Source organism: Hyperoodon ampullatus (assembly GCF_949752795.1).
Source record: "Hyperoodon ampullatus genome assembly, chromosome: 1".
Lineage (NCBI taxonomy): Eukaryota > Metazoa > Chordata > Mammalia > Artiodactyla > Ziphiidae > Hyperoodon > Hyperoodon ampullatus.
In genome coordinates, this window is record NC_136914.1 from 31,792,315 (window position 1) to 31,807,038 (window position 14,724).

General features: G+C 39.8%; 1 protein-coding gene across 4 annotated transcripts in view; it reads right to left on the reverse strand.

The window, feature by feature from the left end:
- The window catches only part of RXFP1 (relaxin family peptide receptor 1), a gene marked incomplete at both ends in the record, with an annotated part of 100,959 nt that extends 92,476 nt beyond the window's left edge, over window positions 1-8,483 (reverse strand). For all 4 annotated transcript variants that reach the window (XM_079715726.1, XM_079715727.1, XM_079715725.1 and 1 more), the window contains one exon: window positions 8,435-8,483. In XM_079715726.1, coding sequence (XP_079571852.1) covers window positions 8,435-8,483 — 49 coding nt within the window. The remainder of the gene's footprint in view (window positions 1-8,434) is intronic.
- Window positions 8,484-14,724: the final 6,241 nt, after the last annotated feature.

Consider the following 14,724-nt stretch of genomic DNA (forward strand, 5'->3'; position numbering starts at 1 on the left):
TAAACTAGCCTAGAAACTTTGAAAAAAGATGCCTAAGAGCCAGCAGCAATACAAAAAGATTTGTACAGGTTTTTTTTTTTTTTTTTTCTGATTAAACTGGATTTGATGAACAAATGAGTTGTCACGTTATTTCAGGTCAACACTGGGGATGAATGCTCAGTTGCTGAACTTCAACAAACAAAAACTATCCCTTTTTCCAGGGAGCGCAAATTTTTATGCTGTGAGCTCAGAAGATCAGGGGTAAAGACTGCAACCAGAGGGCAGAAAGAAAAATCTATATTTAACGTAGCCAAACCAGCCATCTCTCCTGATCATAACACAAAGAGGAGGGTTAAGTGGAGGTCAGGAGAAGCTAACAGACAGCCTGATTGCTGACGTCTTCTCATCTAAGTTTGAAATGTGTGAGAACGCAGAAACATTTATAAACCATGAGGCAGTTTTGCAATTTCCAACAAATCGGCCACAGCTAAGAAAGTCAAAATGGGAAATCTTCTGGACCGTTAAAAATGAGTCAAACATTTCCAGCCTGCTCTGGGAAAAACCTGTTAAAATATCAAAAGCCTGGGGTGAGCAGCAGAGGATGAGAGAAAATGTTGAAAAAGAAAGACGAGGATTAGAGGCTTTGTGAGTGAACTCGGGTGGAGGCGTGATTGGTGTTCTCGGCGCCCGACACACCTCAGAACTTAATCAGTTATTTCACTAATTTATACTTGCAGTATGTGTCCTGAGTGAAGGCTTCCAAAAAAGCCTTTCTCAGCTTCTCTGATTTCTCCCAGTAGATCCAGGTACACACATTTATAAATTTTGTTCAGAATGTGTCAGTTCATGTCCATTTGCATATCTTGGTCTGTAACATTTTAATGTGAAATCTGTAAAGAAAGATGTATCTGTTGAAATGGCCGCAACTACAGAACTTTGCAGGGTCGTAACTTCCTTAACACTGCAAGGATCAGGTATTGGAACCATCTCACTAAATACTGCAAAATTAGCCAAAAATGTCCATGAATCCCGGTAACTAACTGCAAAATGCGGGTGGGGGGATGGGGTATAATGTGCATATTGTGTGTTTAATAGGCAACCGTCCTCTGTGAAAGTGCTAATTCGTGAGGAGGGCATCTTAGAGAGAAGAGGTGGGTAGAAATAAGAATTCTGGTTGCAAGATTTGGAACCAAGAGATTCTCTCGTGTGGATTTTGTCAGGAGGGGTGGTGAGCCTAAGGAATAGAGAGGACGGTTCAGATAAAAAAGGGGAGAAGGAGGAACTGGTTGATTAGAACTGGGAATCAATATCTGGGCCACGCGGGGGCCAGGAGGGGAGATGCTGCTGAGACTCTACGGGGGAGGGATGAAAAGGAGGAGAAAGTGAGCACAGAGCAGGACCAGAACTTGAAGGAAGTGGGAGAGTGCCCAAGGAGACTTGCTTACCTTCCACCTTATCTCTCTATGCCTGGAGCCAAAATGCAAAGACAGTCTCACCCCACATGAAAAGTAGAACGTTGGACTGGCCTGGTAGCCGAGAGTTTACTACCAGTGTGGGGTTTACTTGCTACTGAAGAGTGAATTGTGAATACCTTTGGGGAGCATCACGCAGCAGCGAAGATGTCTTGCACGGCTTGCGTAAGCGTCCCTTCAAGCCCCATGATATTGGAAAACGCGTGAGCCCATCTCAGGAAATGTTGTCTGTGCTGCGGTGAGGCAAGGGAGGGAAGCCAGTGTAGAGGCCTCTATTCATAGGAGCAGAGTCTCACCTGCATCCCATCTCTCTGGTACCAGCCTCGGCGTAGACGCAGAGACAGAAGACACGATGATTTGGGGGGTGGAAAGGAGGAAGGGGTTATGGGAGGGGTTAATCACATAGGTATTTGCTGCCTAAGCTATTGGAGGGTAAGATAGAGAAAAGAAAGCGCCTGTCTTGAAACGAGAAGCAGTGAGATTCTGATCGTCTACCAACTAGTCCCGGGACGTAGACAGTTTTCTCCTGGACCCGTGCATGGCAATCTCAGTCTCATCCCAGCAGCACACGCCCAAGGCCTCTTTCACTTTAGCGGGACACCCCAGGGGCCCCATTCATTCATTGGCGTGGCATGTGATGAAAACGCTCTATCTTTAAAGACAAGATAGTTGTCTGGGGAACAGCATGGGAGCGAGGGATGCAGAGAGTGGAAACATCCACGGGGTCTGAATTTACTCTGACAATTTGAAAAGTCCCTTTCCTTAAACTTGGACCTGAGTGCAAGCATGGACTTGGGAAGGTGTCATCAGGACCCTTCTCTCCTCTGCCCAGTCTATCCTTGGTTGAGAAAATGTTTATCTGCCAGGCAGGGTGTGTGAAACATGATGACACAAGGTCAGTGTATTGCCAAATCTTAATTTTTGAGGCTAGGATTTTGGTGGATAATAAATGTAATAATCCCGGGTTTAATAACCCCAGTCTAGGTTCTTTCTATTTAAAGGTGATGTTTTACCCTTCTGATTTTTCTTGCCTATCCTGTCCGTCCTGTCCTACATATGAAACTGGAGACCCACTTTTAAAAGTGAGTAAAGGATAATAAAGCTTAAAACAAAAGGGAGCACAGTTATCTGGCCTCAATTTCTTCCTACATGAAAAATGAGCGTGTTGTACGCTGTGAGCTTTACATTTCCTTTGAACTCAAACATGTCTAATTTTATAAAACTTAAATTTATAAAGTACTTGACAGACATAAGAGGAAACTGTTTTGTCAAATTGCGATTCACTGGGGACTCAGACTGCTGGAGATGGAAAAAGAGACGTCATATAATGTTTCTTTAAATGAATTAGGTAAGAATCAAGAGAAAAGACTGTTAGGGGAAAATAGTGCAGCGAAATGGTTTTTCAGTGGATTCGAGCATGTAGTTGTGTGACCTTCAAGCAGACACTCAGCCCTCTATCAAAAAAAAAAAGGATGATTTAAAATCTCAACTGCCTTCTAAAAGGGGTGAAACTTACTATTAGAGAATGTAACAGATTATCTGCTGTCCCTTTTCATAGCAAATCACGTGGGCACCTTGACTAAAGGTGGGCCTGGATTTTGGTTTAGAGACAGGGGCTAAGGAGAGAGGTCTGTGTTGTTCTTCACCATAGAATGAGGACTTGAGCTCCTGGGGCAACGTGGGTAGGGGGCAGGTTGAGGAGGAAGGGTGGGGAAGGAGAGGGGGACAGAGGAGCTGGCAGAGTGACCAGAGGTGACCAGAGTCCAGGGCTCCGTGTGGCCTGGAACAGCCAGTGAAAAAGCCGAGGGTCCCCCTCCCCCAAAATAATCTTCACATAGTTTGGGAGCACTGAATATTTTTAAAAGACATGTTCATTATTATAGAAGACGTAAGAAATAAGGTGGCTCTAGTTAATTCAGGTAATATTGGAATCATAAAACAAATCTATTTAACAGAAAATCAAATCTCCAAATTATTACATAAACTACAACTATTTTACAGGAATGTCAATTCCTAACACAAATAACCAGAGATCTCACTTAATACTGTCCTTTTTTTCTGCTCAACATTTACCTTTGCTGTGATAGAGAATAAAAACTAAATTTGAAATACTCACAACTTGCCCCTGTTTATTTCCAAAGAAGGAAACAGCTTTTGGTTTCAGTGATGGAGACTACTTATTCCGACCAGGGTGATGGGTGGGGATGCAGAGCTGAGAAGAGGAGAGAGTGTTGGACCACTGCGCGTGAGACAGGAAATAGGGCTGCTGCGACTGTGGACACAAGGGGAGAAAATATCCAGGGGGCGGGAGAAGTGAGCTAAGATGAGAATGAAGTCACTACGTACTGGTACTTCCTGTGGGTAAAGCTCTGTGCCATGGGCCGTAAGCAAAAGTGCTTTCCAAGCAAAATCCTGGAACCAGTACAGGTTGAGTCGAATTTTCTATTCATTCGCATTATTTACACATCTATCCTCATTCATCAATCCCCGGTGCACGATGAGAAGTGTATGTAAAGCAGATGGTACCGGCCCATAGGAGGACATGCATAAATATGGAGCATGGATTTCTCAAACTTCCCTGGGGTGAGGACAGCCTGCTCTAATGGAAACTTTGTTTATGTTTGGATTTACCAGTTCTGTGACCTTGGGCTCGTCAATATTTCTCTACTGCTTAATCTCCAAAATGGAAAAATATCTAACGTGCTTAATTAAAGGCCAGTGGGCTAGATGAGGGGATCTGTTCAGGTCTGTTTTAATTCTAAGATATTGTAGCTTTAGAAAGCATTAGCACTGAATCATGTTTTACTAGCGTAGGCCATTCAAGGACACAGACTTGGATTGAAAACTCTTTTTGCAACACTTACTAAGGGGTGATGCCAGGCTTGTGACTTAATATTTCTCATTTTCTGTTTCCTATTTTGTAAAGTGAGAATATCCCTTAAGGTTGTTACAGGGATAAAGTCAGATCATGTTTGTAAAGCATTTAGCACAGTTTGTGGTCCATGGAAAGCTCTCGATAAATGGGAGATATAACGGCCACCACATCCATAACCACAGTCCTAGAACTTGACACTAAAATGGTACAAATGTGTACAGTTTGTTTGTTGAGAGATTTTTGATTACTGTTTCAAACTCCTTACTAGTAACTGGTCTGTGCAGATCTTGTTCATTGATGGATGAATGCATAAAGAAGATGGGGTATACATCCACAATGGATACTACTCAGCCATAAAAAGAGAATGCAGCCCTGCCGTGGATTACATTTACAGCATGGATGGACGTGGAGGGCATCACACTAAGTGAAGTAAGGCAGATGGAGAAAGTCAAATACTGTATGATTTCACTCATATGTGGAATTGAAAAAACAAAACAAACAAATGAAGTAAGACAAAACCAAACTCATAGATACGGGGATTAGATGAGTGGTTGCCAGAGGGAAGGGGGTTGGGGGCAGGTGGGTGAAATGGGTGAAGGGTGTCAGCTGTATGGTGATGGATGGTAACTAGATGTGGGGTGGTGACCACTCTGTAGTGTATACAGATGTTGAATTATAAAGTTGTACACCTAAAAATTATATAATAAAAAATGCTTATTTTTTCAGACAAAAAAATAAGCCTAACTAGAATACCCAACTCCAGGCATTTCAGTTTAACAGGTTTGTCCTAAGGTGTGAAATTAAGCTTGCAAAACGATTTAGTTCACAAATGTAATAATTTGTTTATCTTTATACAGATGCTGGTGCTGCATTTGCACAGACTTGTTAATTTTCTGTTTGAAATGTAAAGATGTGATTCCAAATTCATAGTAAGAACAATATAAAATTGTTAGCAACCTTAAAAAATATCAGGTGAACTGTTAGATACTCTGTAGTCTGCATATTGGAAAGTTTTTTCTTCCATCATTTGGAGGTGGGTAAATATGCCAGTATTTTCCTGTTTCATGTACTAAAGGTCTGCTTTTTGTGTACTGATGGTTAGTTCAGGAAAGGCTCTTCCTGTCTCCTTCCTCGTGGTTAAAGAAGACAGTTGATAGAAGATATGCCAGTACCAGAACCCAAGGCAAAGACCAGGTGGTCTTGTAGGTAGCCACTTGGAATCCAAAAGTGAGGACCTTCCCAGATGGGTTGAGCCTTGGCAAAATACTAAAATGGATCAGGTTCATATCTGGGCCCTTCTATTTCCTATTTCCTTACTTATTCCCTGCCTAAACAAAGTGTTAAGTAAAATGATTGTTTTTTGCTTGATGATACCATTTAAGTAATGAGTAAAGCATGTGCTGATAAGGAATTAAGATACAATTCTTCCAGGGGATTGTTCTATAACTTTTAATTTTGCACTAGTTTAGACTCACAAGAAGTGGCAGAAATAGTACAAGAGGTCCTATATACCCTTCACCCAGCTTTCCCTAATGGAACCATCTTATCTAACCGGAGTACATTATCAAAACTCAGAAATTAACATTAGCACAATACAGCTAATTAGACAATAGATGGAGGAATTTTTTAAGAATAAAAAATTCTCAAGGCTGAAAGGAAATCTTTTCTGAATCTTAATGTCACCCCTCTCTGTGCACCCCTAGGTTTTTGCCCTTGTCTCAGAGTTTGGTGACCCTAGATAACTTTCTCTCTCCTTCACTCTAACCCTTCAGAGCAGGGACCATGCTGTAGACACCCTTTAGTCTTATTGCTTATTAAAGTAACTGGCATTTGATAAATAATTTTGGTTAAAAGGGTGGCTGATAATTGCTTAGGTGTATAAAGGGCTTTCCGTTTTCAAAGCCCTGTGGTATACATTATCTCTACTGAGAATGTTCACGGTCTGGGAGAAAGAGCATAGACTACGAAAGCATTCAAATCTTGTCATTTATTAGCTTGAGCCTTGTGACAAGGTACTGAATGTCCTTGGTCTTTCCTTCCTCATGTGCTTAATTGTATCTACCTAATAGAGTTGTTCTGAAGATCCAAGGAGGCCATTTAACGTAATAAAGAACCGGACACAAGGGCTCTGGGTGGTAGATAGGGTAAAAGACTTTATTGCCATTTTACAAACTAAGGCTCAGAGGGTAAGTCATTGTGGAAAAGCATAGAGCTAGTACAGAGCAGTGCTGTCAAGCACCTTAAATCTTCCATAATAGCACACTGTCCTTTCAAGGCAACAGGAGAATGGGTTAACAAACAAACCACTAACAACAACCATGCGGTTAGTTACAGAGATTTAAGACGTTGTCATTATGTGGTTGACTTCTTCTGCTATATGCCCAGGAAATCCTCTCATGGGTGGGGCTTGATGATGGGATAAACTAACTGGTGAGTCATAGGTGTGGGTTGGGGGCCCCTGTCAAATGCCCCTCCAGCCCACCCACCCTGTTGACAGCATGTAGCCAGAAGTCTTGCTTGCCTAATTCTGCTTCTGGAAGGCATGGAGGGAGGAGGACTCAGAGTGCATTATCAACATATTTTAAAAGTCCAAAGATAAACTTAAAAAGTTGGAGGGTTTGAAAATTATCATCTTCATCACTATTACCTATTTTCTGCTCATGAAGATAATTTTTTATTGACAAAAGAGAACATAAAACTTTTTTACTAAACATAGAACATTTTTACCAAATGACTGGTAACACATCAGCCAAATTGCTTCTCTACCTGCCCTGAATACCTTTTACATTCCCTTGAATCCCTCATCCTAGAATGCCTATTTGGAAGTATTCCTTTGGCTTATTCAATCTGCTCATTTTATTGAAATTGGAGAGGAGATAGAGAAATATGTTATGGATTTATGAGGGTGTTGGCTGCAAAAGTCAAAACACTTGGATTATATTAGAAACATTCAGCTTTTGGTGATGGTGTGCACTTTGACTTTTCATCCTCTAGTTAAAAAATGGGAATGTCAGCAATAAGATCAGAGATGGAGAAAGCTAGGAACTAGAATGTTTCTAAAAGATTTGGAGCCATTTCCTTGGTTACATGCAACCCCACATCTTCGACTGACAAAGTGAGGTGTACTAAGAGGTCAGGAAGACTGGAGATAAAGGAAAAAAATCACTTCGGTGCAGTGCCTGCCATCAGAATTGAGAGAGTTAGGGCTGAAATTTACTTTGAGGTATTCTCCAATAGCATGTTTTAGTGTAAATAAACTTCTGCAAACTTTTAAGAGACAGAGGAATGGAAACATGCTTGTGAATTCTAAATTTGTTACAGCTTAATAATTCCCAGCATCACAAGGTATGAAAGGGACCCAGAAAGTTTTCTTTCTTGATTTGCTTTGACTTTCCTCATCATGTATTACCTAAGAAACAAAAACATTTTATTTCTATTTACCTAATAAACTTTCAATAAGGTTTAATGAAGAACAACTCTTTCCTTTGATCAAAAAACAGATTTTCTGAAAATAAAACATGTATACGGAAAGGAAGCAAAAACTGTCATGATAGCCAAAGTAAAATGTCCATTTGGGCTCCTCATGTGTTTGTGGTTTTCACCGCTTTCTGCTTTCCCTGGTTTTTCTTTCAAGGAATGTGAGAAACCGTGCTAAAAATTAAAAAAAGGAGTTTTCTGAATGCATCTTTCCCTAAGGAGGCGTACCTATGATACAAATCACAAAGGGCTAGGATAATGAAGCGTTATAAACACACAGGAGCCGGGAGCAAATGTACAGACCTCCCCAGGATGTGTCAATGGGCACATTCCTTGAACGCAATCTCTTTAAGGACCACTCCTCTTGAAATATACCATGGCTTATAAAACAATTGTTAATATCAAACCAATTGGTGGTTACGAAGCATAGGTTTACATGGCATGTTAGTATTCTAGTTTTTAATATAAACACCAGAAATGTATTCAGAGGAATCATTCTGAAGTGAGATAACAGTTTTATCAGAAAAAGCAGTTGCACCTTAAAAGCATACATGTCAGTAATAAACATTTGTACTTTTGATTATTTCATAAAATCCTAAGGTAGACAAAATTAAATGCTGAGCATACTTACAATATTTTCCAAAAATCAAGATGTAGAGGAAGACAGGACCAGATGTCATTTCCTTCTCTCAGAGAAACTGATTAATGAAAGTGAATACAATTTGGTCCTGGCTTCTGAGTCGCATCGGCTCACGGTGGTTGTGTGCTATTTCTGTCTGCAATCTTAGCAGCTACAAAGCAGCTGCTCCCCCCTCCTCTCCCCTTGACTCTCCCTCTCTCTTTCCATTCCCTCTTTTTTCTTTCTTCCTCTCTCAGAATCTCTCCTCCCCACCCGCCTTCTCCAAGGTCTTAATATCCTTCTTTACACACACACACACACACAGGCACGCACACACACACATGCACGTGCACACACACACATGCACAGACAAAGCTGAGCAAGGATGAAAAGTTTCAGACAGAGAACACACAGGCTCTTCTTGTTGACTCTAAACATCATGCTTGCATGCCTTGTGACAGTCTACAAAGGAGGGTGTGTATGAACTCTGACAAATGCCTGAACTGATCAAAGTCATGCAGAGAGACAGAAATCGAGCTTGGAGATACATCACAAGCCCAAAGTGTTTTTTCCCCTACAACGTGGGACTGGGAAACGAACAGAACTACACAGGGCAAAAATGCCTTTGTGGAATTATCTATAAGGCAAGAATTAAAGTGTAACTTCCAGCAATCTTTTATGAGTTGTCTGAGTTTAGGCATTTGAAGGATAGGATATTGTTCAAAGAACAATCTAAAGGAATGACAAAAAAATCTTAAATTTTCTCAAACTTGTGAGTTTTACTACGGTGGAGACCATGCTGGGTCATTGGCTGTGGAGTAAAACCTTCCTGGGTTTGAGTCACAGTCTGCTTCTTGAGAGTTGTGGAGTTGCTAATTCTTGGCCGAGCCTTGCCTCTCGGGAGGAAAACATCTCTCCAGCCAGGTAGCTGTGATGATCAGCGCAGAGCACACTAAATGTCTGGCATGGGTTCTAGAGCATTGTGGGTGGTTACTAAATGGCAGCCATTCATAGGATGATGACTTTCATTATTTTTAGCAGTGGGGGGAAAAAGCATGTAAGTGTAAAGAACATTTACATGGAATGCATTTTCTTTTTTATTTTAATTTTTATTGAAGTATAGTTGATTTACAATATCATGTTAGTTTCAGGTGTACAGCACAGTGATGCAGTTATACATATATGCGTATATATGTATATACGTACATATTCTTTTTCAGATTCTTTTCCTTTATAGGTTATTACAAGATATTGAATAGATAAGGGCAGGACAGGAATAAAGACGCATATATAGAGAATGGGCTTGAGGACATGGGGAGGGGGAAGGGTAAGCTGGGATGAAGTGAGACAGTGGCATGGACATATATACACTACCAAATATAAAATAGATAGCTAGTGGGAAGCAGCCGCATAGCACAGGGAGATCAGCTCGGTGCTTTTTGACCACCAAGAGGGGTGGTATAGGGAGGATGGGAGGGAGACGCAAGAGGGAGGAGATATGGGGATATATGTATACGTATAGCTGATTCACTTTGTTATAAAGTAGAAACTAACACGCCATTGTAAAGCAGTTATACTCCAATAAAGATGTTTAAAAAAAAGATAGAGTTCCGTGTGCTCTACAAAAGGTCCTTGTTGTTTATCTATTTTATATACAGTAGTGTGTATCTGTTAATCCCAAGCTCCTAATTTATCCCTCCCCCAAACTTTCCCCTTTGATAACCACAAATTTGTTTTCTATGTCTGTGGGTCTATTTCTGTTTTGTAAATAAGTTCTTTTGTGTCATTTTTTAAAGATTCCACGTATAAGACATATATCATATGATATTTGTCCTTGTCTGGTTTACTTCACTTAGTACAATAATCTCTAGGTCTATCTATGTTGCTGCAAATGACATTAGGAATGCATTTTCTTTAAACTAGGCTATATCATTCTTATTTTGCAACAGGATCATTTATTGCTAGAACAAAGGGTAGCACTTTGACATGAGAAATTTGTTTGTGAAGTTAGTCTCCTAACCACTCTTCATGTAGAATTTATTTAAATTACTTAACTTTATATCATTGACTCCAATATATCATTGACTCCTATTTCTAAATGGTGGCTATATGGTTATACTGACACTGCTTTTCTTTTTTCCTGTAGAAGTAATTAATACCATGAAATGAGAAATGAGGTATATGAATCCTCACAATTCCTTATTCATTCAGCAGATTTATTTAATGAAAACCCCATTCTTTTGGTAGAACTGTTTATGGTTAACTGGATTTGAGTGCTCATTTCATGTTCAATAAGTGTTTCTTAAATGTTTATTGTTTATAATAATACTATAATTGTTTTAAGTGGTTAATAATTTAAACAATTATTCTAGAAATAGTGCTTCCTGGAAGGATGCTGTGGGACATGTCAAGAGCAGACCCATCAGAAACTTCTCAACAGTAAAGCTGAGGAACTTGCTTGGGGAAGTGTCTGGAATAAAGTAAGCTGTTAATACAGAAGTTTCCAATGCTATCCTGATGTTATTTTGTCAGCTTTGAACATTTTGCCTGACGTCACAGACATACACAATTGACCAGCAGCCAGGAAATACTCTTTAGCAATATATACTTGCAATGTATTTTTAATCTCAAATTATCCCTGCAAAACTTCAAAATAATTTCTCATTTCATTAAGATGATATTAGATTTTGGTAACATAGCTATTTACCCTGAGGAACAGTTTTAGACATTTGATTTTTCAGGATAACACTTTTTTCTTATTTCTAGCAAAGACAGTGAATCTGGAATATTAGTTTTATATAAACATGTTGGTGGAAAAAAACCGAGCGTATCAGAGTATCCCTTTCATACATTGCAGCAGACACTATTTTTTACTTAGGGCCAGAGCGTTATCTACTGTGAAGGGCTGTCTTTTGCCTTGTACTATAGTCTGTTAAGCAGCATACCTGGCCTCTACCCACTAGGTGTCGATAGCACGCCCAGGTTGTGACAATTAAAAATGTTCCCAGACATTGGCAAATGTCCCCTGGGGGCAAACTTGCTCCTGGTTGAGAAAAACTACACTGTAGCAAAAGACTTCCCTGAACAATGTTTAAATATTGATTTTTACCAGATAATTGAAACAGAATTCTTTTTACTTATATTTAAATTAAAGTGTTTTCTCATTTTCTTGTTCATTTTTCTTGCCGTTTTTAAAAATTTAATTTTATTTAAAAATTTTTTTATTGGAGTATAGCTGATTTACAATGTTGTGTTAGTTCTTGTTTTGCAGTTTTGAAGACATACTTTAAAAAGTTTTAAAAACAAATAGATGGGGCTTCCCTGGTGGCGCAGTGGTTGAGAGTCCGCCTGCCAATGCAGGGGACACGGGTTCGTGCCCCGGTCCGGGAAGATCCCACATGCCGCGGAGCGGCTGGGCCCGTGAGCCATGGCCACTGAGCCTGCGCATCCGGAGCCTGTGCTCTGCAACGGGAGAGGCCACAGCAGTGAGAGGCCCGCGTACCACAAAAAAACAAACAAACAAACAAAAAAAAACCAAAAAAACAAATAGATGTTGGTGGGGAGAGGGATAAATCAGGAGCTTTGGATGAACACACACACATGACTATGTATAAAATAAATAACCAACAAGGACCTACTGTAGAGCACGGGGAACTATATTCAATACTCTGTAATAACCTATATGGGAAATGAATCTGAAAAAGAATGGAACTATGTATATGTATAACTGAATCACTTTGCTGTGAAGCACCTGAAACTAACACAACATTGTATCAACTGTAATATAAAATAAAAATTAAATTAAAAAAATAGAGAACAAATGAAACAAAACAAAACAAAACAAAAAACCCAAACAGACATTGTCCCTGTCTTGCTTTCCCTTCCTGCCCACGTTGTTCAGTGATCAACGTGCACTGTGAGCTCCATAGAATCTGTGATGTCATGGCCTCTGCTTGGCTGAGTGCATCCTGGTTTCCACTCCACATCTGTAGCTGACACAGGCTTATAGAAGTCAACAGCTTTTCTTACCTTGGAACTTCTTCTTGAAACCTTATTGTGGCTCTCTGAATAGTAACAAGATCTTTTGTTTGAAAATTACTTCTCAGAACAACCCAGTGAGTCAAGCCAGATGACCATTATTAACCTGTCTGTACTACGTAGATTCAAGTTTCTAATCTTGTGGTTTTTCCATCCTGCTATTACTGAAATACACTATAATGTTCTTCAGTATCATATTTTAAAATTAGATAATGATATTTAAGGGCTTTGGTCCATTCTTCTGAATCTATTTGCCATCATCATTTTCAGCAGTAGAAACAGTCATTTTATTAAATGTTTGTTTGATTGTAGACCTGGGAAAGTCCCAATGAAAGAGGTTGGTAAAAATCTTAATTAGGGCCTCATGATGTAGAGATATTCAGATAACAGTAAGCCAACCCATACATTAAAAATAAGTGCAATCCAAGAGCTAAAATGTATGCTGTCACATCGTTCATCCTATGGATCCATTTCTAATAGACAGCTGTCAATCAGGCAACACTTTTGAGATACTCATCATTGCTAAGCCACATCAAAAGACAATTTTAGCTGTCTCAATTTAGCATTAATTAAACAATTCTGGAATGAAATGACTTCTAGGGAATGATATCAAACAAAATGTGCACCAGAGACAGAGCAATGGATAGGTACAGGTATTTCAAAATATATTTTGCACAAAATCTAAACAATTTCACCCTAGATAGAAATGATCTGAAGCTATTATGTCATTTTAGCAGAGAATCAATGATTAAATGGTAAACCAAGTCCCATGTGGATTCATGTGTTGCCTTTGAGGGATGTAATAAGGACACAACAGAATTAAGTGATCCTCTGCTGAACTGACAGTGTGAAGATGAGGACAGTCTTAGCTAGCTCAACACCTAGTTAACTATTATCTATGATCTATCATGCATCTATCTCATCTCATCTCTCTCTCTCTCTCTAATTATCTATCTATCATATATCCTGTATCTATCTAATCTATTATCTATCTACCTAATCTATATATCACCTATTATGTATTATGTATCCATCTAATCTATCTAACTAACCTATTATCTAACTAATCTACTATCTATCTTATCTATCATCTATCTATCTGATCTACCTAGCTAATCTATTATCTAATCTATCTTATCTAATCTATTATCTATCTTACCTATCTATCATGTATCTAATATATCTAATCTATTATCTATCTAATCTATTCCCTATCTTATCTATCTGTCTATCTTTCTTTCTATCTAACTATCTATCTATCATCTATCATCTTACTCAGTAAATACCAGTTGATGGCATTTGTTAAATGCAAACTATCTCCAGAGTTTAGTATTATTAACCTTGCCTTACTTAGTTCTCTCAGACTATTGTAAATGAAGGCACTCAAGTTTCAGGCTCATTCTACCCAGATTGAGCCTACCTAGTGCAAGATGAACAGAATGAAAGAAGCAGTACAGTGCAGCTGATTGAGCAAGGGGGTGGGATCTGGAAACTAGACTTGCTGTTCCCTGTCTGGCCACCTGCCCTCTCCCTGAGCATCCTTCCTCCTTGCCTTTTTCCTGTAAACCCTTTGTACATGCTCAGACATCAGAGTCCAGCTTCAGGTTTCTAGATTGCATTCAGCTCCCCTGAAACCATAGCAGCCTTGCCTCTAATGCCAGCTCACTTGCCTGTGATTTGGTTTGCTTTTCACTCCATGGGGTCAGCCGTACAGGAGATTAAGTGCCCTTAGCCCTAGCCTAAGAATCCCAGTCTGTGGCAGATACCTCTGCTTGGTGCACTTGATACTACCTGATTTATGCAAGGGGTGTCTCCCACATGCTGGAAGGAAGAGTAAATTAGAAAAGTAAAGGTAGCTTGTTCCAGCAGGACCAGTAGAAGATGGAGAGTCACAGTCCCAGTTTTGCCACTGATGAGATGTGTAAACTCTGATAATTCACTTAAATGCTCTGGTCTTTACTTGCCTCATTCGGAAAACAAATAGCTGACGTTTTAGATACAATATAGATGTGTCATTTCATGATATGTAATACTCTGCTTCAAAGTAATTTATAGGGGTTGAGTCAGGATGGCGGCAGGGAAGGACATGGAGTATGTGTCTTCCTACAGCTAGGGTGACTGCCTGACACTGGTGGTGGACCTCAGTGCCCAAGGAGATGGGAGGAACCCCTGAACAACCAGGTAGGACATGGGGGGAGTAAGAGGGGAGGAGATGTGGAAGCTGGACAGAACCAGTACCCCTGAGGGGCGGCTTGGAGGGGGGA